The sequence below is a fragment of the Bos javanicus genome, chromosome 8 (assembly GCF_032452875.1).
Source record: "Bos javanicus breed banteng chromosome 8, ARS-OSU_banteng_1.0, whole genome shotgun sequence".
In the NCBI taxonomy this organism is placed as follows: Eukaryota; Metazoa; Chordata; class Mammalia; order Artiodactyla; family Bovidae; genus Bos; species Bos javanicus.
The window spans coordinates 48,794,384-48,820,383 of record NC_083875.1 but is presented as its reverse complement, the minus strand read 5'-3'; the positions used below and the strand labels follow the sequence as shown (position 1 = coordinate 48,820,383).

Here is a 26,000-nt window from a genome sequence, read left to right as displayed (position 1 = left end):
GTCCAACTCTCACATCCATACATGACCACAGGAAAAACCATAGCCTTGACTAGACGAACCTTTGTTGGCGAAGTAATGTCTCTGCTTTTGAATATGCTATCTAGGTTGGTCATAACTTTCCTTCCAAGGAATAAGCGTCTTTTAATTTCATGGCTGCAGTCACCATCTGCAGTGATTTTGGAGCCCAGAAAAATAAAGTCTGACACTGTTTCCCCATCTATTTCCCATGAAGTGATGGGACTGGATGCCATGATTTTCGTTTTCTGAATGTTGAGCTTTAAGCCAACTTTTTTGAGCTTTAAGCCAACACACATTTATACACATAACCAAATAGTGAAATCCCACTTTGACTTAAAGATAGTGAAAGCCATTTCTTCACATTCTCAACAGATGCCGCTCCCCTCTTTTCCCCAGTCATACTGGACATGCCCACAGTATAATCACCATAAAAACTCCTAACACGAAATTTCATACTAACTTACCTTCTGTGGCAATGTGCTAAACTAATACATGCTCTCTGTATGTCTTCCAGTTCTAAATATCTACCCAAACAAAATTGCATGCACGAAGGTTGTTCTAAAATTTTCATAAATGATGTAGCCTGTAGCTGGGAGGAGCAGTGGACAGTTTGTCAGGCTTCAGAACTGCAAGCTTCCGTAGCAACTGAGGGATTATTGTGTCTCTACACTGATAATTCCTTAATGTGAATAATCATATTTTTAAACTTAATTATATTTATATATCTGCCACAGACTGGTATAAAAGTATTTCTCAGTGGTGAGCTAAAAATAACCCCAGCTTAGGAAACAGGGTTGTTCTTCATGTGGATGACTCTGTGCCGAAAGCATGGGAACAGGCTAGAAATGGATGAGGGAAGATGGACTGTGGTCTGCCCTGGCCTCAGGTGGTAACAAAGCTTTTGGTCTTTTTATTTTTTTTTATTAAATTTACAAATTTAATTAAAAAAAAGTATTTCTACATTATACCTGATAAAGGATTTGTATATAGACTATATATAAAGAAATCTTACAATAGTAATAAAAGCAACCCAATTTTTAAAATAGGCAAAGAAGATATACCACTGGCTGATAAGCATATGAAAAGATGCAGAGTCAACATTAGTCATTAGGAATATGCAAATTAAAACCACAATAAACTTCACACCCACTAGAACAGTGGCAAATCAACATGGATCAACAGTGTTGTTGAGGATGTGGAACTCCTACATGTGGAACATGTGGACCCCTTGACACTGATGGCAGGATTATAAAATGGTGAGGCCACTCTGAAAAAGTATGGTAGTTTCTTAAAAATTAAATATAAATTTACCATAGGATCCGTCAATCTCACTCCTAGGTGAGAACACTCAAGAATGTCCACATAAACACAAGGCAAATGTTCACGATAGCATTACTCATAATAGCCATCAAGTGGAAACAGTACAAATTGGAATGGGTAAACAAAATCAGTATGCCCATATGACGGGATATTATCCAGCAAAAAAGAATGATGAAGTACTGACACATGTTAAAACATGGATCTATCTCAAAAATGTTATGTGAGATGAAAATACCCAAACTTAATGACTACATATTTTATAATTTCAGCTATCTGAAAGGTTCATAAAAGGCAATTTTATAGATACAAAGATTAGCCGCCTGGGGCTGGGAATAGGAATGGGGAGCGAGTAAAACTGAGCATGACGGATCCTTTTGAAGTGATGCGAACAGACTAAAACTAGATCGTGATGATAAATGTACAACACTGTAAACTTACCAAATCATAAAATTATACACTTAAGTAAATTTTATTAACATATAAATTATACCTCAATAAAGCACTTAAAAAGTATAGAGATGGAATTATCACTCTGTTGTGAGAAAAGCTTTTACAGAATTTTACAGAATTTTAGCACAGTGAAGGCTGATACTTTTAGCAATGATTCTCAGCCATTTCCAAGACTAGAATCACTGTTCCAAGACAGTGACAGCCCTGCCTATTTATATAAATGAGTCAAACTTTGGCATAAATTGAGGAAATATAATTTTAAGAATACTATAAAATAATTAATAACTTATGCATTTAACTAATCCACATCTACACAAAAGAACAGTAGATACACATGTAAGACATATTACTTATTCAGTCTACTATCAATGCAGAGTTGCACTTGTGGATTCATAGGCTTCTTGAACACTGGTGGGTCAGCAGCCGAGTTGAAACTCCTTCAAAATCTTCATCATGCAGACTTTTTTAAGTAAAAAAATACCCAAGACAAATTTACTACTTTAAGTTCAATTCTATGGTAATTATCTTTGTCATCAGTTTACAGCTGGGAAGAATATGCCTGACTTTTGGGCTATAGGATAGGTATGTCCAACACGTGGACAAAATGTACTTAGGTGGATCACAGAAAGAGAGGAAGTCCTATGACTGGAAAAAGAGAGAAAGGTTGCCTGGTTGGATGCTTGTTCAAACATATAATGAAACTGTTCTGTGGATTTCTGTTTTGTCTCAAATCTGTCTCCAGGGCCCATTTCAGTTGTAACTGGGCATGTCACTACAGTTCTCCAGTACAAACCTGGTTATTAGGTAATTGTGACCATGCAGAGACGGCATGCTCCCACACGTCTTCCTTCCTCTGGGATTTTCATTTTCTGTAGGGATATCCTTTCAACTTTATGGACAGTGGCATAACATCATTAAGTATTTCCAGAACTACCAGTTGAGGATTTCCCACATATAAATCAATCTCTTAATGGGATCTGAAATGTACCATTACCATTGCCAAGAAATGGGTTCCAAAATTGTTTCCAAATTATTTATAAGAAACACTTGTTTCAGTAAGTCTTGTTTTCATGACTATACACTGGCAGCCACTCTTGCTGCACCTGCCTTGTTCAGCTGGTAGCCACAAGTGTTGCAAAGGCGGGAAACGTAAGAGAAACTTATTTTTAAATAGCATCTAACTATTCAGTTGTACTTCCAAATAGTATGTTCAATATACTTTGGGATGAAGTATAATAAATACATCTTTCTCCCTGTTTTCTAGATGTTCTGGACACTGTATAGTGTATCAATTGTATTTTTCTAGAATAACCATTGGACCTATTGCTTTAAGTTTAGAGCATTTCAACAGAAAACACATGAGTATACTATTTGAAAGTGTAAATAACATTGTTTAAAAGTCAGTTTATGTTTCTGGACTTTGTGGACATGCTGTAATATCCTCTGCTACGGGACGTCAGTTCTGTGCTGTAGGAGACCATCCTTCCTAATCTCAGCTGGTCCTGGCCATTTCCCCAGAGCCAATTCATTTCCTCTATCAGTCATTTAGGTCATTGTTCTCCATGTTATTGTAATTCCTCTTCATAATACTAAAAGAAAAAACAACTGTTTTACAGATTGAAGAAAATTACTCTGCAAATAAATTTGCGACTAAATAAGTGAAAATAAAAAGTAGGATAAGGTCATGCTCAACTGCACACAAAAAATTTGTAATTTAAAGTTCAGTGTCATGTAATATGCTTTTCTAATTTATATTTTTAATTCACTAGCTAATCTTAAAAATATAAAATTTTGATCCTTTGATTTACTAAAGATTCTGTTTTTCTGTGATATTAATTACAGTTGGCAATATGTTATTACTTAGTTTTAACAAAGAAATGAAGGGCAGTTTATAAAGTTGCTACTGCCAGAAATATTTTTTCTAAAGCTTGCTATTGTATTCACAAATTGGCAGATGTTGTTATTCAATGGCCTATCCCTCACAAATACTAAAAATAGCCAATAGCAAGCGTGACGTCTTATTACAAACACTTTCATCAGAAGGATTTGTCTCTTACTTTCAGTGTATAGGAACTTCGTATCAAGATTTTTTTCTTTCTCCCCTATCCAAGAATTTCCAATAACCTCATGTGTAGTTTTATGTAGTGATAACTTTTGAAAGCCTGATGCTTTAGTTACTTAAAAATTGTCTTATGAGATTCAGAAGTGCATATTTTTCCATAATTGATGAAACTGTGGAGCTCCTTAGCATAAATAATCCCAACACACATCCCTGACTCCATAGGGCTGGCAGTAAAAACTGTGGAATAGTCTTGCAACATTCAATATTAGACATATTTGAACATAATGAGTGACAAAAATTCTGTGCCACAAGTTATATGGAGGATATCTATAATTGTTTTTTTTTTTTTAATGTAGCTTGAAAAGCATTTAAGAACATGGAATATTTGTAATTTTGCATAAATGTGGTTGAAATAATATAAGCTTTGGAGTCACATAGACTTGATATGAACCTTAGGCTTATTACTTATTATCATTTTGACTTTGCAAGTTACTTAACCTCAAGCCTTAGTTATTAAGTCATCTGAAAAACACAGAACACTTACTAAGAACACTACTGTTTATCTTTTACAATATAAAAAATATATGCACCAAGTACATGTAACAACTTTTTCTTCTAATAACTATTACCATATTAGGAGATAATCACTACAACTTACCTTCCCAATACAGCTATTACGTATATTCAGAATTGCTTGTAAATACCTATATCCCTTCCATTGTTCAAGTAGGTCTCACTATAAAGTAACATCACTAATTAGAAAGATTACAAGTATCACCACTAAAGCCACTTGGGAAGCCCCATTTTCACATATGGAAATCAACAATCATGGAAGAAAGTACAAAAAAGTGATGTGAATTCAGGCAGTTCAATCCCTGGGTGGGAAGAAATCCCTTGGAAAGGAAATGGCAACCTTCTCCAGTATTCTTGCCTGGAAAATCCCACGCACAGAGGAGCCTGGTGGGCTATCGACCATGGAGTTACAAAGAGCTGGACACAACTTAGCGACTAAACCACCACATCTCAGTTCAGTTCAGTTCAGTCGCTCAGTCGTGTCCGACTCTTTGCTGCAGTCGCCTAAAACTTAAGCACTCTCAGCAGTGATATCTGGGACCCAAAAGTTCTTCAGAAAAAAAAGAGAGAAAAGCTCTAAATTTTTTCAAATAATAGAATATTAAAGTATGGCAGTGAGAAAGACTGTCAGCTGCTAATGGAGTGGGTTGCCATTTCCTTCTCCAATGCATGAAAGTGAAAAGTGAAAGTGAAGTCGCTTAGTCGTGTCTGACTCTTAGCGACCCCATGGACTGCAGCCTACCAGGCTCCTCTGTCCATGGGATTTTCCAGGCAAGAGTACTGGAGTGGGGTGCCAGTGCCTTCTCCGTGGTTCTCCTCTAGTATTCCTTAGTCTCCTAAGCTATACACATGCAGGACACACCTCCAGAATCCTAGCATAGAACAGCTGCTAGGCAGATACTTTAGAGGTCACCCAGTGTTGCCATTTGGGCTTACCCAGCGGGGAGATCCTTTGGTGAACACCAATAGCATTAACACCTCAGAAAATAGATGCCTAGGAATAAAGACAAAACTCGAGGGGAAAGAGACAGGAATAAGCATCAAACTGAAACAGACTACCCCTAATAAAGCTTAAACCCAAGTTTTGAAGGGATCCAGGTGAGTGGCTTGGAGAAGGAAATGGGAACCCACTCCAGTGTTCTTGCCTGGAGAATCCCAGGGATGGCAGAGCCTGGTGGGCTGCTGTCTATGGGGTTGCACAGAGTCGGACAGAACTGAAGTGACACAGCAGCAGCAGCAGCAGCAGGTGATCGGCAGTAGTTTACTTTTCAGAAGAAGTCTATAATGTGCCATCTACAATTGCTAGCACACAATAAAAATTATTAGATGTGCAAAGCTGGGAAGAATGACCAATAACCAAGAGATAAAATAATCAATAAAAGCAAGAAAAAATAAGGACTTCAAAGCAACTGTGATTAAATCATTAAAATAATAGAGAAAAAGATGTAGAAGAGAGGTAGAACAGAACATTTCAGTTTTTAAACATTTAGAAGAAGAATGAAATGAACATTTTGGAACTGCAAAATTCAGTATCTGACCTGACACAAAGAATTGACTCACTGGAAAAAACCCTGATGCCAGGAAAGATTGAAGGCAGGAGAAGAGGATGACGGAGGATGAGATGGTTAATGGCATCACCGACTTGACAGACATGAGTTTGGGCAAGCTCTGGGAGTTGGTGATGGACAGGGAAGCTTGGCATGCTGCAGTCCATGAGATGGCAAAGAGTCGGACACGACTGAGCGGCTGAACTGAACTGAGGTGGATTTAAAAGTATACTAGCAGAAATTCCCTGGTGGTCCAGTGGTTGGGACTCCACACTTCCACTGCAGGAGGCACAGGTTCAATCCCTGGTCAAGGAACTAGGACCCTGCAAGTCTCATGGCCAAATAAGTAAATAAATAAAGGCATACTAGCAACACTTCCTTTTCACAGCAAACTATATTCAATATCCTATAATAAACTGTACTGGAAAAGAATATGAAAAAGAATATATAGGTAACAGTCATTTTACTGGAAAGTAGAAATTAACACAACTGTGTAAATCATCTATACTTCAATAAAACTAAAAAAATTCCATACCTTAGAAATCAGTTAAACGACTGAAAAACAAAGAAAAACAGGTTGCATATAATATGGCCTCCCATTACTTTCCTGATCTTATCTCTTTCAACTCTCCAACTTAATAACTCAGTCCTTGCTGTTCCTTAAACACACCTGGCACAGTCTTGCTTTAGAGGCTCTGCAGTGGCTGTTTCTTCTTCCTGGAACATTCTTCCCCAACATGTTTTTCTAGGCACCTTATTTAAAAATCAACACTTCCATCCACTTGTGCACCCTCACTCCCACCCCATCTGTGCCCTTAGACTTCCAATCACCCTACCATGCCTTTCTTCCATAGAACTTTTCACCTTCTAACATTCTGCATTTGATATTTATATACATATATATGGAATACATATATAACTCTTTTGAAGAATGTAGGCAAACAACCAAATTGACATCTTCATTACTAATTATTTCATTTCCAGTAATTACTAATTCAGTACTAATACATATATAAAAATCACAGTAGCAATAATAATATCAGTTGTTTAGTGCTCTCCTAGTTGGCACAGAAAGATTAATTAATTGGTATCAAGTCATACAGCTAGAGTAAGTGGCAGAGCCAGGATTAGATCCATACTGAGTTCCAATAAAAATAACTTTTAGATTAGAAAGGATACTATCTAAAGATATGTAAATGAACTAAATGTAACAATTAAATTTGTCTGTTGAAAAAAAAAAAAAACTTTTCCTAGCATTGAAGAATGAAATGCAGATATTAGTATATGTCACTGGGTGATGCTCTTTGTTAAACTTCTCTCTCAGAAAGGTAATCTGAGGAATTATACTTAATCACATGGGAAAGAATTTATGCTAGGTCTAATAATAATTAAGTTGGCTCTTTAACCACAAAAGTTACACAGTTCAGAAAACAAATTTACAAAAGGTAAGCCACACAAATTTATGGTAGAAAAAATTTCTGTAGACTGTAAACTTAAAGGCTTCTATATCACAAACATGAGATCTCCCTTCATTTATTTTTATCTTTTTCCATTTATGTCTCCATTTAATTTTAATGTCTTGATAAGATTTTAATTTTTGTCAAGAGTTCTTGAGTGTTTTTAAAATTTATTCCTAAGAAACAAAGTTTTGATATCACTGAAATGTACTCTGTATCTTTACTTTTTTTATGCTAAAATATTTTAAAGTAAATTGACCATACACCCTTTAATATTTCAATATGTATTGCTCAAATAACATCATGCTCTACCATTAATTAAACGATTCCTTAATATCATCAATTATCCAAAAGTCAATAGTCAATAAACATTAAAGGGGGGGACTTCCCTGGTGGTCCAGTGGCTAAGACTCTGCGCTCCCAATGCAGGGGGCCTGGGTTCGAGCCCTGGACAAGGAGCTAGATCCCACATGCAGCAACTAAGACCCAGTGCAGCCAAATTAAAACAAATAAATGATTTAAAAAAAAAAAAAATTAAAGGGGGCTCAGGCTTATTAGTAATTAGTGAAATACAAATTAATAAGATGAAGGCATATGTTGCACACACATCAAATTGACAGAAATGTTAACAGTATGATACCAAGTGTTGGAAAGGTTGCATAGGAACTCTAATACATTGCTAGAGGGAAGGGAGGTAATAATCCTTCTGGAAAGACAGCATTACGTAGCACATGTAATAGTGAACATGCATATACCTATGTCCTCTACCACTGCTAGATATACCTAACAGAAAATGTAGTGTGAAATGAAAATATTTCTTGTCATATTAATCAATAAAAAATGCCACAGCCGTCAGTGGTTTCGGGCCTCCAAAAGTGAACGGGAGCACCCCAGGCTGTGATCAGGAGGATGCTGCCAGCTCCAACTGACTGCTGAGGAGCTGAGGGAATGCAAGAAGCCAGGTGAACTAGGGGACAGGACTGGGCCCAGGTATCTGAGGTGCATTTGAAAGGAACGAATTCCGTGAGCCCCGAGGCTTGCACCTTTCCAGAGAATGCTAAATTCCTTAACATGATACCTGATCTTTGATGTTCAAGACTACCTGCTCTCTTCGTTGCAAACTTGTATACAGCCTGACTACCCTCCTGCCTTCTTGGACCAGTTTTCTCAGAGCTACTGAGATGCTGTCTCCCACGCTTGGAGTCCTAAACATTCCCACCAAATAAAATAACTCTCTACTTTCAGATTGTGAGTATATTTTTTTAGTCGACAGCAGTGAGAAACAAGTATACCAAAAAACATTTCAATCTTCTTCTATTACATACTTAAAAAATGTAGCAAGAAATAAGACATTTATACCAAGAAACAGTATTGTTTGTAATAGGAAAATTTTTAAATAACTCAAATGTCCCTCATTATTAGAGGGGATAAATTGTGGTATGTAAATACAATAGAAAAAACACTAAGGTAAAACTAACAAAATTAGAGCTCTTGCAACAACATGGATCAATCTCACAAATTTCATAATGAAGAAATAAGAACAAACTAACAGGCATAGTATAAGTCTGTTCACATAAACTTCAAAACCAGTGCCTGACACTTATTTTCAACTGTGTCAGCAAATAAAAAATATATCCACATATATCTATACAAATATAAAGAAAGTATGGCAAAATGTTAACTATAAATCTAAGCGAAGAGTATACAAAGGTTCATTGTACCACATTGCTACTTTTTAGGTTTGTGCATTTTCAAAGTAGAAAGATGATATTTGTTTATAATTATTTATTAAACTATACATATTTTATGCATTTTTTCTATATGTAAATTTCACGAGAAAAAAATGTAAAAATAATGTAATAAAATACATAAAAACACTTTCAAAGAAAAATTGCTATGTATTTGTTAAACAGTGACAGACTTTATTTTCTTGGGCTCCAAAATCACTGCAGATGGTGACTACAGCCATGAAATTAAAATACACTTGCTCTTTGGAAGAAAAGCTATGACCAACCTAGACAGCATATTAAAAAGCAGAGATATTACTTTGCTGACAAAGGTCCATCTAGTCAAAGCTATGGTTTTTCCAATAGTCATGTATGGATGTGAGAGTTGGACTATAAAGAAAGTGAAAGTGAAAGTTGCTCAGTTGTGTCCGACTCTTTACGACCCTATGGACTATATAGTCCATGGAATTCTCCAGGCCAGAATACTGGAGTGGGTAGCCTTTCCCTTCTCCAGGGGATCTTCCCAACCCAGACATCGAACCCAGGTCTCCTGCATTGCAGGCAGATTCTTTACCAACTGAGCTATCAGGGAAGCCCTGATAAAGAAAGCTGAGTGCCGAAGAATTAACGCTTTTGAACTGTGGTGTTGGAGAACTCTTGAGAGTCCCTTGAACTGCAAGGAGATCAAACCAGTCCATCTTGAAGGAAATCAATCCTGAATATTCATTGGAAGGACTGCTGCTGAAGCTGAAGCTCTAATACTCTGGCCACCTGATGCGAAGAACTGACTTATTAGAAAAGACCCTGATGCTGGGAAAGATTGAGGGCAGGAGGAGAAGGGGAAGACAGAGGATGAGATGGTTGGATGGCATCAACAACTCAACGGATCTGAGTTTGAGCAAGCTCTGGGAGTTGGTGATGGACAGGGAAGCCTGGTTTGCTGCAGTCCATGGGTCGGACACAACTGCAAAGAGTTTGCTGCAAAGAGTCGGACACGACTGACTGAATTGATTTGTTAAACATTACTATTAAAAATAATAAACTTTTGCTTTATAATAAGCAAGCATAAGCAAGAGGGCTTTTTAAAATTTGGGACGTTTACCTGAGATCAGTCTATCAAAAGATACCTCCTTAAGACTAGTTTTTGAGGCTAGTAACATAAGAATGTCATTTTATTTTTCCATGAGATAGTTCTTATACAACCATCAATTCTGAATCTTGTTTAGTTTGATACTAGATAGTGTATTCTTCTAAATAATTTTCATAAACTGCAATATGATACTCCAATACTCATTTTGGCAGATAATACTAGCATACACTACTTTAAAATGTATTATAAGAAAACTCTGGATAAAAGTTTTATCATTATTCAAATATACACAATTCATAATGTCCATGTATTTTCTATAGGTTTTTCCAATATTCTTACTAGGATTCCACAGTTTGTTTTTTTTAAACCCTCAAAGTCTCAGAAGGTAAAGAATATGCCTGCAATACAGGAGACCAATTTTTGTTCCCTGGGTCAGGAAGATTCCCGTGGAGGAGGAAATGGCAATCCACTCCAGTATTCTTGCCTGGAGAATCGAAGGACAGAGGAGCCTGGGGGCTACCGTCCATTGGGGTTGAGAAGAGCTGGACATGACTGAGTGACTAAGCACTACCATGTCTCTCAAAGATGTTCAGAGGGCTTCCCTAGTCGCTCAGTGGTAAAGAATCTGCTTTCCAATGCAGGAGACAAGAGTTTGATCTGGTCTGGGAAGATCCCACATGCTGGGGAGCAACTAAGTCCATGAGCCACAACTACTGAGCCTGTGCTCTAGAGCCCACATGCTACAACTACTGAAGCTCACGCTCCACAAGAGAAGCTACTGCAGTGAGAAGCCTGAGCACTGCCACTAGAGAAAGACCCCACTCATTGCAACCAGAGAAAAGTTCGTGCAACAACAAAGACCCAGCACAGCCAAAAATGAAGAGTGAAAAAAAATTTTTTAAAGGATGGTCAGAATTTCATGTTTTAAAACTGACTTTTAATACAGTTATATTAATTGTCTTCTTCTTCTGTGTCATCTAAATCAATATCAAAATCTAAATCATCATCATTTACTTCATTCCTTCTGCAGCTTCTTCTATGGCTGGAACGTAAATTATTTTCAACATTTTCTGTCTTTTCTGGTTCTTTATTAAACCTAAAGATAGAAGGAAAAAACCTCTTATTTCTCAAGATTGCATTGTTTTTGTAGACTGAAAAGACTTTTACACTACACTTCTTGATTAATAAAGAGCTTAATGAAATAAAAAGGAAAAGATCCTTGAAGATTAACTTAATTGAAGAACCAACCAATTATAATACTGCTGTCAATAAAGCATGATCAAACAAATTAATTTGTGCTGTCCATTAAAGAAAAGAAGTTATACAATGAATAATTCTTTTGTAATGTATAATAAATGTGACTCTCACAGGTAAATATTTTAATTTCCTAAAAATGATGTTTTGCTTTCATTATGATAGAAACACTGAATAATTAAGATTTTTTTTTTCCTATTGGGTAGAAAAAGTCTACATTACTGCGATATACTGTATCTTAAGATTCTCAGAGCTACTCAGTGTTTCCTTAAAAGAAAATTCACATACCATTTACTAAAAGAGTAAATCCCAAACATAAAAAGAAATACTCACGGAATAACAACATCTTCTTTCTTTCCACACTTGGCACAAACTTCAAGTTCACAGGCACATGGTCTACACATTATATGATAAGAATCCTTCACTGTCTTTTGTAAACATTTAACACTAAAAATGGAAAAGAAAATAAAATCTTAATTTTTACTAATTGTCTAAGATTTATTTAGTGAAATAAGGGGGTGTGGCTAAGCGTATAGCTGAAAAGCCTCAAACTCTTAAGGTATTTCTCTCATATGTCACTTTAGCTTAATTATATAGCATTTCTAGACAACTGCTGACAACTCAATAGTACTTAACATTGATTAATGGATAAATAAGAATACATATCTTTACAATGGAACATTATTTATTAATAAAAATTAAGCACCGATAAATGTTACAACATGCTTGAAAAAAATTCCAAAGTGAAAGAAACCAGTCACAGAAGTCTAGATATTATTTGATTATTTACATGAAATGTCCAAAATAAGTAAATCTACAGGGACAGAAAACAAGGGAGGGGAGACCGTTGGTGTTGGGGAGAGGGAATGGAGACTGAATCCTGACAGGTATAAGGTTTCTTTCTGAGATGAGAAAATGTTCAAAAACTGATGTGTTATAAAAAAACTGAGTTATACAACTCTATGACATACTAAAAGTTGCTAAACTATGTACTTTAGATGGATGAACTATACAGTATGTGAATTAAACCTTAATAAATTTGCTTTTAAAAAGACAAATGGAAATATTAGAAATTAAAAAAAACATGGAGTGAAAGATACAAGATACAAGAAATCTACTTTAAATGTAAAAAGGTATACCTCATTTTACTTTGCAGCTACTGCATTTATTTATACAAATTGAACGTTTGTGGCAGCCTTCTGTTGAGCAAGTCTGTCATTATCATTTTTTGCAATATTTGCTCACTTTGTGCCTCTGTGTCACATTTTGGTTACTCTTGCAATATTTCAACTTTTAAATTATTATTATTATATTTGTTACAGTGATCTAAGATAAGTAATCTTTATGTTACTACTGCAAAAAGACTATGACTCATTGAAGGCTCAGATGATGGTTAGCATTTTCTAGCAATAAAGTATTTTTAAAATAAAGTGCTCATTGATTTTTCTAGACATAATGCTACTGCATACTTAATAGACTAAAGTATAGTACAAATGTAAGTTTTATATGCACTGGGAAACCAAAAAATTCATGTGACTCAGTTTATTGCAGTATTTGCTTTACTGAGGTGGCATGGAATCAAACCCCCAATATCTCTGAGATATGCCTGTATACAGTTAAAAGTAGAAGGAAAGGAAAAAAATGAAACAAAACATGCAAACACTAATCAGAAGAAAGCTGGAGTAACTACATTATTATTGAAATTGACTTCAAAGCAAAGAAAAAAAAATTGTTAAGCTTAAGAAAGACTATTACATGACAATAAAGGAATCAATTTTCCCAAAGTATGCAATATCTTAAATATTTATTTATGCACCTAAAAACAGGGTTTGAGATAACTGATGCAAAACCATTGAACCAAAAAGAGAAACAAACAAATCCACAATTAAAACTGTGGACTTCAATGCTTCTCTCTTTATAAGTGAAGCAATGAGTAGACAAAAAGCAGCAAAACTATACAACACCTGGTCGACAGAGTCTATCAATCAAACTGACATTTATAGAACACTCTACCTAACAAGAGCAATATAGTCTCTTCAAGCACACATGGAACAGAATCTAAAATTGGCTATACTCTGAATTATAACACCAACCTCAATGAATTAAGAACAAAAACCAGAGTTTATATAAGGTGTATTCTTTTACCACAATGAAATTAACTAGAAATCAGTAAAAGAAAAACATCTGGAAAATATCCAAATATACAGAAATTAAAACACTTCTAAACAACCTATAGGTTAAAGAGGAAGTCTCAAGAGCAATTAGAAAATGTTTTGATTCAATAATAATGAAATATAGCATCAAAATTTGTGGAATAGAGCTAAAAAGACATTCTGGGGAAATTTATATAATTAAATGTTTATATTAGGCAAAAGAACTATCCAAACTTCCACCTTAAGAAAACAAAAAAAGAACAGTAAATTAACTCAAAGCAATATCAATATGAACAGAAATCAATGAAACTGAAAAACAGAAAAAAAAAGAAAACCAATAAAACTCTAAGCAGGCTATTTGAAAAGATTAATGTAATTCATGAACATATAACCAGACAGACCAAGATAAAAAAGGAGAGAACACAATAAACCAATTTCAGGAAAGAACAAGGGAACAACACTATAGATGCAACAGATATTAAAAGAATAAGAAAAATTTACTAACAACGCTATGCCTATAAATCCAACCACTTTATTGAAATGGACAAATTTCTGGAAAGACAGTATAAAAACCTGCTTAAGATGAAACAGATAATCTAAAAACCCTAGCCATTAAAGAAAAACTTTATAATCTTTAAAAACTCTCCAACAAAGACAACTCTAGGCACAAATGGCTTTACTGCTAAATTCTACTAAATATCTGGAAGTTCACAGTTCACATATTGCTGAAGCCTGGCTTGGAAAATTTTGAGCATTACTTTACTAGCATGTGAGATGAGTGCAATTGTGCGCGAGTTTGAGAATTCTCTGGCATTGCCTTTCTTTGGGATTGGAATGAAAATTGACTTTTTCCAGTCCTGGGGCCACTGCTGAGTTTTCCAAATTTGCTGACATATTGAATGCAGCACTTTCACAGCATCATCTTTTAGGATTTGAAATAGTTCAACTGGAATTCTATCACATCCACTAGCTTTGTTCGTAGTGATGCTTCCTAAGGCCCACCTGACTTCACATTCCAGGATGCCCAGCTTTAGCTGAGTGTGACGGATCACACGTTCATGATTATCTGGATCATGAAGATCTTTTTGTTCAGTTCTTCTGTGTATTGCCCTCTTCTTAATATCTTCTGCTTCTGTTAGATCCATACCATTTCTGCCTTTATTGAGCCCATCTTTGCATGAAATGTTCCCTTGATATCTCTAATTTTCTTGAAGAGATCTCTAGTCTTTCCCATTCTGTTGTTTTCCTCTATTTCTTTGCATTAATCACTGAGGAAGGCTTTCTTATCTCTCCTTGCTATTCCTTGGAACTCTGCGTTCAAATGGGTATATCTTTCCTTTTCTCCTTTGCCTTTCACCTCTCTTCTTTTCACAGCTATTTGTAAGGGTTCAAGCTGGTTTTAGAAAAGGCAGAGGAACCAGAGATCAAATTGCTTTTTGCATCAAAAAAGCAAGAGAGTTCCAGAAAAACATCTATTTCTGCTTCACTGACTATGTCAAAGCCTTTGACTGTGTGGATCACAACAAACTGGAAAATTCTGAAAAGATGGGAATACCAGACCACCTGACCTGCCTCTTGAGAAATGTATATACAGGTCAGGAAGCAACAGTTAGAACTGGACATGGAACAACAGACTGGTTCCAAATAGGAAAAGGAGTACGTCAAGGCTGTATATTGTCCACCTCTCTTATTTAACTTCTATGCAGAGTACATCATGAGAAACGCTGGGCTGGAGGAAGCACAAGCTGGAATCAAGATTGCCGGGAGAAATATCAATAATCTCAGATATGCTGATGACACCACCCTTATGGCAGAAAGCGAAGAAGAACTAAAGAGTCTCTTGATGAAAGTGAAAGAGAACAGTGAAAAAGTTGGCTTAAAGCTCAACATTCAGAAAATGAAGATCATGGCATCTGGTCCCATCACTTCATGGGAAATAGATGGGGAAACAGTGGAAACAGTGGCTGACTTTATTTTTCTGGGCTCCCAAATCACTGCAGATGGTGACTGCAGCCATGAAATTAAAGGACGCTAACTCCTTGGAAGGAATTTATGACCAACCTAGATAGCATATTGAAAAGCAAAGACATTACTTTGCCAACAAAGGTCTGTCTTGTCAAGGCTATGGTTTTTCCAGAAGTCATGTATGGATGTGAGAGTTGGACTGTAAAGAAAGCTGAGTGCCGAAGAATTGATGCTTTTGAACTGTGGTGTTGGAGAAGACTCTTGAGAGTCCCTTGGACTGCAAGGAGATCCAACCAGTCCATCCTAAAGGAGATCAGTCCTGGGTGTCATTGGAGGGACATATGTTGAAGGTGAAACTCCATTACTTTGGCCACCTGATGCAGAAAGCTGACTCATTTGAAAAGACCCTGATGCTGGGAAAGATTGAGGGCAGGAGGAGAAGGGGACGACAGAGTATGAGATGGCTGGATGGCATCACGGACTCGATGGACATGGGTTTGGGTGGACTCCGGGAGTTGCTGATGGACAGGGAGGCCTGGCGTGCTGTGGTTCATGGGGTTGCAAAGAGTCGGACACGACTGAGCGACTGAACTGAACTACTAACATTTAAAAGATAGTACTGCTGCTGCTGTTGCTAAATCACTTCAGTCGTGTCCAACTTTGTGCGACCCCATAGATGGCAGCCCTCCAGGCTCCCCCGCCCCCGGGATTCTCCAGGCAAGAACAATGGAGTGGGTTTCCATTTCCTTTGTATACAACTGCTTCTAGAAAACAAAATAGAAGCAGTTCCCAACTCACTTGATGAGACCCTAACATCAAGATAACGACAAAATTTCAGATGACTATTGGTAATAAAAATGGGTATGAAACTTTGTTAGCAAATAAAATCTAGCAATATGTAAAAAGGATTCAGTCATGATCAAGTGGGGTTTATCCAAGTATGTTAAAGGCTGATTTTATATTAAAATCAATAAATGTTAACTCATCAAATCAATGTTCTAAGAAAGAAAACCCACATGATTATCTAAATAGATGCAGAAAAAGTATCTGACAAAACTTAATTGAAGCTTTCAAAGTGCAGTGCTGTAAAAGACTCTGTAGAGTCCGTTGGACAGCAAGGAGATCAAACCAATCAATCCTAAAGGAAATCGACCCTGAATATTCATTGGAAGAACTGATGCTGAAGCTGAAGCTCCAATACTTTGGTCTTCTGATGAGAAGAGCCAACTCATTGGAAAAGACCCTGATGCTGGGAAAGACTGAAGGCAGGAGATTGGAAAGCAAGAAATAAAACTGTCCTCATTTTTTATCACTTAATTGTATTTATTTATTTTTGGGCCGTGCCATGCAGCTTGTAGGATCTTAGTTCCTTGACCAGAGATTTAACCCAGGCCATGTCAGTGAAAGAGCCAAGTCCAAACCACCGGACCACCAGGGAATTTTCATGTCTTCATTTTTTTAAAAAATCACTGTCTATGTAGGAAAATCTCACAGAATATACCAAAAAAGTATTAGAAATAAAATTGGCAAGCTGATTCTAAAGTTACAAGAAAAAGCAAAGGAAAAATATTAGCCGAAACAATTTTGAAAAAAGAAAAAGAAGGTGGGAACACTTTTAAGACTGGATTTCAAGATTTATCTTAAAGCTGTAGTAATCAAGGTAGTGTGGTACTGGTGGAAAGTAGATTAATAGGACAGAACAGACTCTAACATATATAATCAATTGATTTTCAACATAGTACAAAGGTAATTCAATGGAGAAAGGAGAGACTTTTAAACAAATGACCACAGAGCAGTTGGATATACAAAAAATTAACAGAAAATGGACCATAAACCCAATATAAAACCAAGAATTACATAATTTCTAGAAGAAAACACAGTAAAAGTATTTGTGATACTAACCAAAGATTTTTTACCTACAAGAAAATAATAATTAATAAATCCTGATAAATGAAACAGATCTTCACCAAAATAAAACATTTCTCCACTTTAAGATACTCTTAAATGATAAAACATAAGTCAGAATTTGGCAGAAAATATTTGTAAAACCCATATCTGATCAACGATTTGCACCTACAATATATAAGAATTCTCAAAATTCAGTAATAAGTGAAACAAAACAACTTAATCAAAACATGAGCTAAATATATGTATAGAAAAAAAGAAATAAGGATGCAAAATGAGCACAGGAATAGATGATTAGCATCATTGGTCATCAAAAAATGCAAATTAAAATCAAAATGAGATAGAGCTATTCACACTTATGGTTCAAAAAGAACAAAGCAAGACTTCAAGGGGGAAAAAAAAACCTGACAATCCTAAGTATTGATAAGCATGTTAAACATCTGGAACTCTCACACACTGCTATTGAGAATGCAAATGATACAGCCACTATGGAATATAGTTGGACAATTTATTCTAAACATACCCTTAACATAAACCCAGTGAGCTGACTACTAGATACTTACTCACGAGAAATGAGACCATACATTCACACAAAACCCTGCATATGAATGTTTATGGCAGGATAGTTCACAATCACCAAAAATAAGCAAAACCTAAATGACCATGAGCCAGGGGACAGATGAACAACTTTGATACATCCTGAAGGAATACGACTCAGCAATAAAAAGGCCCAACCACTGATTTAATCAAGATTGCCGGGAGAAATATCAATAACCTCAGATATGCAGATGACACCACCCTTATGGCAGAAAGTGAAGAGAAACTCAAAAGCCTCTTGATGAAAGTGAAAGTGGAGAGTGAAAAAGTTGGCTTAAAGCTCAACATTCAGAAAATGAAGATCATGACATCTGGTCCCATCACTTCATGGGAAATAGATGGGGAAACAGTGGAATCAGTGTCAGACTTTATTTTTCTGGGCTCCAAAATCACTACAGATGGTGACTGCAGCCATGAAATTAAAAGACGCTTACTCCCTGGAAGGAAAGTTATGACCAACCTAGATAGCATATTGAAAAGCAGAGATATTACTTTGCCAACAAAGGTTCGTCTAGTCAAGGCTATGGTTTTTCCTGTGGTCATGTATGGATGCGAGAGTTGGACTGTGAAGAAAGCTGAGTGCCGAAGAATTGATGCTTTTGAACTGTGGTGTTGGAGAAGACTCTTGAGAGTCCCTTGGAATGCAAGGAGATCCAACCAGTCCATTCTGAAGGAGATCAGTTCTGGGATTTCTTTGGAAGGAATGATGCTAAAGCTGAAACTCCAGTACTTCGGCCACCTCATGCCAAGAGTTGACTCATTGGAAAAGACTCTGATGCTGGGAGGGATTGGGGGCAGGAGGAGAAGGGGACGACAGAGTATGAGATGGCTGGATGGCATCACGGACTCGATGGACATGGGTTTGGGTGGACTCCGGGAGTTGGTGATGGACAGGGAGGCCTGGCGTGTTGCAATTCATGGGGTCGCAAAGAGTCAGACACGACTGAGCGACTGATCTGATCTGACTAATTTACACAACAATGCAGATGAATCTCAAATCCACTAAGTTAAGTTAAAGAAGTCAGCCTCAAAGACCATATACTATGTGAGTCCTATATATGAATTCTGCAAGAAGGCAAGAAAACAGATCAGTGTTTGCCAGGGACTGGGAGTGAGGCAGCAGGATACCAAGTGGCATAAAGGAATGTTAGGGGGTAATAGGACTGTCTTGTATCTTAACTGTGATATCACTCTCAAAGACGTATTCATTTGTCAAAACTTACAAAACTGTTATTAAAACAAAACAACTGGCCCCCATATAGACTTAGTTAGGCTAAGCCCCAAATCATCAAAAGTCAAAGTGTTAGTCACTCAGTCACGTCCGACTATTTACAACCCTATCAACTGGGGCCCACCAGGCTCCTCTGTCCATGGGATTCTCCAGGCAAGAATGATGGTGTGAGTTGCCATTTCCTTCTCCAGGGGATCTTCCTGACCCAGGGATCAAACCTGGTCTCCTGCACTGCAGGCAGATTCTTAACCATTTGAGCCACTAGGGAAGCCCCCCAAATCATCAAACTGAGACTTAATTTCAGTTTTGGCTCTCCCAGAAATGGAATTTTAAACCAATCCTGAATACATGCTCAGTCATATCTGACTCTGTGAACCCATGGATCACCAGGCTCCTCTGTACATGGAATTGTCCACCTAATAACGCTAGAGTGTACTGCCATCTCCTCTTCCAACAGATCTTTCCTATGCAGGGATCCAATGCATGTCTCCTGAGTAGGCTGCACTAGCAGGAAATTCTTTGCCATTGCAGCCACCTGGGGAAGCCCTTTAAATCAATCACGAATTGTCTGATCAGCACAAGCTGGGTACTCAGCCTGATAAGTAAGTAAGTGAAGTCGCCCAGTCATGTCTGACTCTTTGTGACCCCATGGACTGTAGCCTACCAGGCTCCTCTGTCCATGGGATTTTCCAGGCAATAGTACTGGAGTGGATTGCCATTTCCTTCTCCAGCAGATCTTCCCGACCCAGGGATCGAACCCAGGTCTCCCGCATTGTAGACAGACGCTTTACCATCTGAGCCACCAGGGAAGACCTGATAAGGCTGATAAGACTCCTGTTATTCCCTAAAGAAAAGTGACTTTGCAATAACCAACCTGCTTTTCTGTCTAGTGTGACTTTCTTGTTACCATTCCTTTCTACCTACAAAAGTCTTTCATGTTCTACAGTTCCTCACAGATCCTTTCCATCTTCTAAATGAGACAAAGTCAATAAAATCTTTAAAAGTCACTCAGTTGAATTTTGTTTTTTAACATTGTTTATTACAACATGTATATTTTACTGCATGTTAGAGCTTTGGGGAATATAAATTAGAATTAAAAAGAAAAAGTCTTCACAATCAAAGTGAAAATAATTTTGAAAATTGTTTGCTAAATTATTTGGTATGCTTGTGTTTTGACTTTCCAAACAGCTTTATTTAATTACTTTGAAATAAAAGTTAGATTAAAATTTCATGCTATTAGAATACACACAAAGTCCTACCAATACAAATGGACTAGAAAAAAAAAATCTCAGTATTTTTTGGATTCAATTTTTTTAAGTTTTTTTTTTTTTTTTAAGTTTTTAAAATAATTTTAAAGAAACTGTTTTGGTTAGGTTCTTCTGAGGCTTCAAAGAAATTCATTTCTATGAATATGCTGTTTTATAACAGGGACTCCCAGGGTAAACTAATCCTTAAGTATTCAAATTGTTAATTCAAGGATAAAACTGTATTTATAGAACTGTTAATGTTAAAATTTACATGTAAAATAGGCTCGAAAATGGGATATCCTGTTTTGGAATCTAGAGTCAAAAGAGAGCAGATTCTACACTCTCTGGCCCATCTAATCCTCAAGACAGTGACTTTTGGCACTGGCTCAAACACTGGCATAGCTTATTAAAATGCAGATACCTGGGCTACACCCATTATTTACATAATCAGAATCTTGGGGATGGGTCCCAAGAATCTGTCTGTTAACAAGTTAACAAACTCATGAAATTCTCATGCACCTAAGCACTTGAGAACTCTTGACCACATCAAAGTACTACTGCCTAGATAGGGGAATTTTCCAATATCCCCAAAGCTGGTTGAGAAGACAAGGAATTTTGTTGCTGTAAGCAATTATGCTCTTTTCAAATTTAAATCCACTTGGAAAAACAGGTTGTATTAGGCTAGTGAATATAAATCTACCTCTAAGGAAATACACACATAGACACATTTTTAAAATGTTTCCTTTTCATAAATGTGAAATGTTTGTTGAAAGGTAAATTATATACATTTTTTATATGTTTACAACCTTCAAGTTTTTCAATCACAGACTTGAGATATTTGTGCCCCTCTGCTTTCAAACCTCTTAACCTAGGCTTTATGTCTTCATGGGGAGTAGAGAGAGAGAAGATGTGAAAGTAATTCGAGTTTCAGCGTTTTTCTTCTTCTACGTCACATTTGTCCAGCCTAAGAACCTTGATCTTAAGGACAAGATGGTTTAAGACATTATTTTAATGATAAAAGGTATACATTACAAGTTGTCATAGAACTTGTGCAGTTATCTTGAAACATCTTTAAAAACACCTGTAAGTTAGATAATCACTCTTATTTTTTCTTACAAAACGAGTGGTAAGGAAAAACTTGAAAATTGACCTAAATATAAACTTAACCTAATTTCCCCTGAAAATAGCTATATTTTGAATATTTTATGAGTTCATTACTAAGAGAACTGCAGAGATGTTAAAATAATGGTGGCTTGGCCTTCTTTTCATATTTTCATGGACTACAATTCCCAGAAACAATAAATCTTGTCCATGCATACACCACAACTAACCATTTTAGTGGAACCTGGTCAAACAAAACCACAGGTTACTCCTATGAACCACATTTACTAACTGATAGGGCCCATCTGGGGTCTCACTGATAAGATGGCTCATTATGTTGACCTTGCAAACTAAGAATAAAATCACAGTGATCCTTGAGTTTGACCAAATTGCTCAAATGACATTCTGCTTTCCCACTGGTGCATCTTCTCAAAGCTGTGAGACCACCAGATTCCAGACCTCCGGCTACAGGACTCAATTACAGGCTAAAAATTAACCATCCCTTCAGAGTATTTTTCATTGGTGGGGTATAAGAAGGACCCCGTAAGAAAGGGAGGACAATGGTTCTTCTTAAGGGCCAGTCACCCTGGCCCTTAGAAAGAAGATAAAAGAAAATAAAAGCTAAAAAATGTTTACTATCCATTTAAGGGATAAAATTTTATTTTCAAGATTAGTGTAAATACTAGAAAATATTATGTATTTTGATTTGGGAAGCAAGAGAATTAGATCTAGCCTAGCTTTGACATATCCTTGGCATATAATCACTGAAAGTCACTTTAACTTCTTTGAGTGTCATTTTTTATAATAGTTACTAAAAGTGCTGAAACTTAGCAAGAACAAAGACAGCAGCACCAAACTGTATTAGTAATCACTGTATTTGTCACCTCCACAAACCCACAGCTAACTAGCAAAAATGAAAAACCCACACTTTTAAATGACATCCTTCCAGTATCAACACATTTTAAATTGCATAATAAAACACAGCAACATCTATATAATTAAATGAATTAATATTTTCCAAACTAGCAAAATGCATAATGTTACAAAACCATGCATGGGTGAAAGATCCATTCAACTGCAAGACAGACCCATGGATTGAAGTATAAGAAGTGTTTACTGATATGGTTTCAGATTCTACACCGTATCAAAGATGAATTTCTATAATTATCTGGAAAAGGTTATTAATATTTACTTCTGTTCCTTTCAGTTCAGTTGCTCAGTCATGTCCGACTCTTTATGACCCCATGAATCGCAGCACGCCAGGCCTCCCTGTCCATCACCAACTCCCAGAGTTCACCCAAACTCTTGTGCATCGAGTCGGTGATGCCATCCAGCCATCTCATACTCTGTCATCCCCTTCTCCTCCTGCCCCCAATCCCTCCCAGCAGCAGGGTCTTTTCCAATGAGTCAACTCTTCGAATGAGGTAGCCAAAGTATTGGAGTTACAGCCTCAGCATCAATCATTCCAATGAACACCCAGGACTGGTCTTTAGGATGGACTGGTTGGATCTCCTTGCAGTCCAAGGGACTCTCAAGAGTCTTCTCCAGCACCACACTTCAAAAGTATCAAATCTTTGGCGCTCAGCATTCTTCACAGTCCAACTCTCATATCCATACATGACCACTGGAAAAACCATAGCTTCGACTTGAGGGACCTTTGTTGGCAAAGTAACATCTCTGCTTTTGAATATGCTTTCTAGGTTGGTCACAACTTTCCTTCCAAGGAGTAAGCATCTTTTAATTTCATAGCTACAATCACCATCTGCACTGATTCTGGAGCCCCAAAAATAAAGTCTGACACTGTTTCCACTGTTTCCCCATCTATTTGCCATAAACATGTGATGGGACCAGATACCATGATCTTAGTTTTCTGAATGTCGAGCTTTAAGCCAACTTTTTCACTCTCCTCTTTTACTTTCATCAATATTTACTTACACTATTTTAAAAATGTACTGCTTCATTTTCCTTCTACTAGTCAGACACTAATGAAATTCATAAATATAGAAAACAATGCCACTTGTCTCACTAATATTTTTGTTTCAAAAGTTATTTTTCATATAAAATTATTATTATTAAATGTGGACAAAAGACAGGACAAGGACAAAAGAGCAGATAAAACCAAGAAGGGTCTTGGAACGCAGGGACAGAAAAACCAGGCCCTTATAATCCTTCCCTCCCCCGTGTTGTAATTATTAAGGGATTTCAGGTCCTCCTGAGCAGTATAACCTGTCTCCCCTCCTAACCCACACAGGCTTGCTTCCCCTTCTTCCCACACCCAGTATACATGCCTCATCCAATCAGCAAATAACCCACAAGACCCCTAGCCCACTCCCTGAACCATGGGTATAAAAGTGGACTAAGAACCACTGTTCAATGAAATTCTCCCTTGAGCTGGCCTGCTGTTCTAACAGTGTCTCCCATTCTAATGAACTTTATTTCCCTCTCATTCTGTCTCATGTCTGGAAATTCTTTTCCAACCCATACTAGCAACACGACATTAACCTTTAATGGTTGCTTATGCTATGCTAAGTCACTTCAGTCATGTCCGACTCTGTGCAATCCCATAGATGGCAGCCCACCAGGTTCCCCCATCCCTGGGATTCTCCAGGCAAGAACACTGGAGAGGGTTGCCATTTCCTTCTCCAATGCATGAAAGTGAAAAGTGAAAGTGAAGTCGCTCAGTCGTGTCCGACTTTTAGCGACCCCATGGACTGCAGCCTACCAGGCTCCTCCCTCCATGGGACTCTCCAGGCAAGAGTACTGGAGTGGGGTGCCACTGCCTTCTCCACGGCTGCTTATATTCACATTACTTATAAATTAATTATTTTTAAGTCTCAGTTTTCAATGGCAACCCACTAGGAGGAGTGGACATGAGGAGTGGACTCGCTAGGAGTCGGACATGACTGAGCGACCTCACTTTCACTTTCATGCATTGAAGAAGGCAATGGCAACCCACTCCAGTGTTCTTGCTTGGAGAATCCCAGGGACAGGGGAGCCTAGTGGGCTGCTGTCTATGGGGTCACACAGAGTTAGACACGACTGAAGCGACTGAGCATAGCATTTTTATATCTAAAACAATAAATATCATTATATCTAATAAATACCATTAGATATAATGCATAAAAGCTGATATAAATCAAGCTATCTGGGTTCTCAGTAATTTTTAACAATATAAAGAAAGAGGTCCTGACAACAAAAGCTTTGAGAACCACTGATCTAGACAATAAACATCAATTGGAAAATAACTGATCTGATATTTTTAGTATTTCTGGAATGGACTTTCTGCCACAACTTTTCTGGTACTGCCTTCATTTCCTGGTTTTATTTACTACACTTTAACCTTTATGATAATTCAGCTCCACTTATAATCCTCTCACATGAGATGACTAGGTACTTTCGTAAACAGTGAGCTGTGCTACTCCACCCTTCGTGGATAAATAATAGAAACTACACTGAGGATCAAAACCATCCCCAAGAAAAAAGAAATGCAAAAAGGCAAAAGGGTTGCCTAAGGAGACCTTACAAACAGCAGAGAAAAGAGAAGCTAAAGGCAAAGAAGAACAGGAAAGATATACCCATTTGAATGCACAGTTCAAAGAATAGCAAGGAGATAAGAAAGCCTTCCTCAGCGATCAATGCAAAGAAATATAGGAAAACAACAGAATGGGAAAAACTAGAGATCTCTTCAAGAAAATTAGAGATACCAAGGGAACATTTCATGTCCTTTATCGAGCTCAACATTCAGAAAACGAAGATCATGGCATCCAGTCCCATCACTTCATGGCAAATAGATGGGGAGACAATGGAAACAGTGAGAGACTTTGCTTCAAAATCACTGAAGACGGTGACTGCAGCCATGAAATTAAAAGACGCTTGCTCTTTGGAAAAAAATCTATGACCAACCTAGACAGCATATTGAAAAGCAGAGACATTACTTTGCCAACAAAAGTCCGTCTAGTCAAAGCTATGGTTTTTCCAGTAGTCATGTATGGATGTGAGAGTTGGACTCTAAAGAAGGCTGAAGGCCAAACAATTGATGCTTTTGAACTGTGGTGTTGGAGAAGACTCTTGAGAGTCCCTTGGACTGCAAGAAGATCCAACCTGTCAATGCTAAAGGAAATGAGTCCTGAATATTCATTGGAAGAACTGATTTTGAAGCTAAAATTCCAATACTATGGCTTCCTGATGCGAAGAACTGACTCATTGGGAAAGACTCTGACGCTGGGAAAGATTAAAAGCAGGAAGAGAAGGGGATGACAGAGGATGACATGCTTGGATGGCATCACGGACACAATGGACATGA

The 26,000-nt window shown here is 37.2% G+C and overlaps 1 protein-coding gene and 1 non-coding gene across 3 annotated transcripts in view; one reads left to right on the top strand and one right to left on the bottom strand.

Annotated features, from left to right (window-relative positions):
- The first annotated feature begins 742 nt into the window (after positions 1-742).
- Positions 743-858, top strand: LOC133253539 (small nucleolar RNA SNORA65). The gene has a single exon (XR_009738328.1). It is a non-coding gene; the product is annotated as a small nucleolar RNA SNORA65 (small nucleolar RNA).
- Positions 859-9,326: 8,468 nt separating this feature from the next.
- Positions 9,327-26,000, bottom strand: part of C8H9orf85 (chromosome 8 C9orf85 homolog) — a 61,702-nt gene continuing 45,028 nt past the window's right edge. The window contains exons 4-5 of one of the 2 annotated variants that reach the window (XM_061425541.1): positions 11,832-11,947; positions 9,327-11,340 (exon numbers count right to left, since the gene is read on the bottom strand). In XM_061425541.1, the coding sequence (XP_061281525.1) occupies positions 11,196-11,340; positions 11,832-11,947 (261 nt within the window). In that variant the 3' untranslated portion in view covers positions 9,327-11,195. The remainder of the gene's footprint in view (positions 11,341-11,831; positions 11,948-26,000) is intronic. The other variant, XM_061425542.1, reaches the window with a different exon arrangement.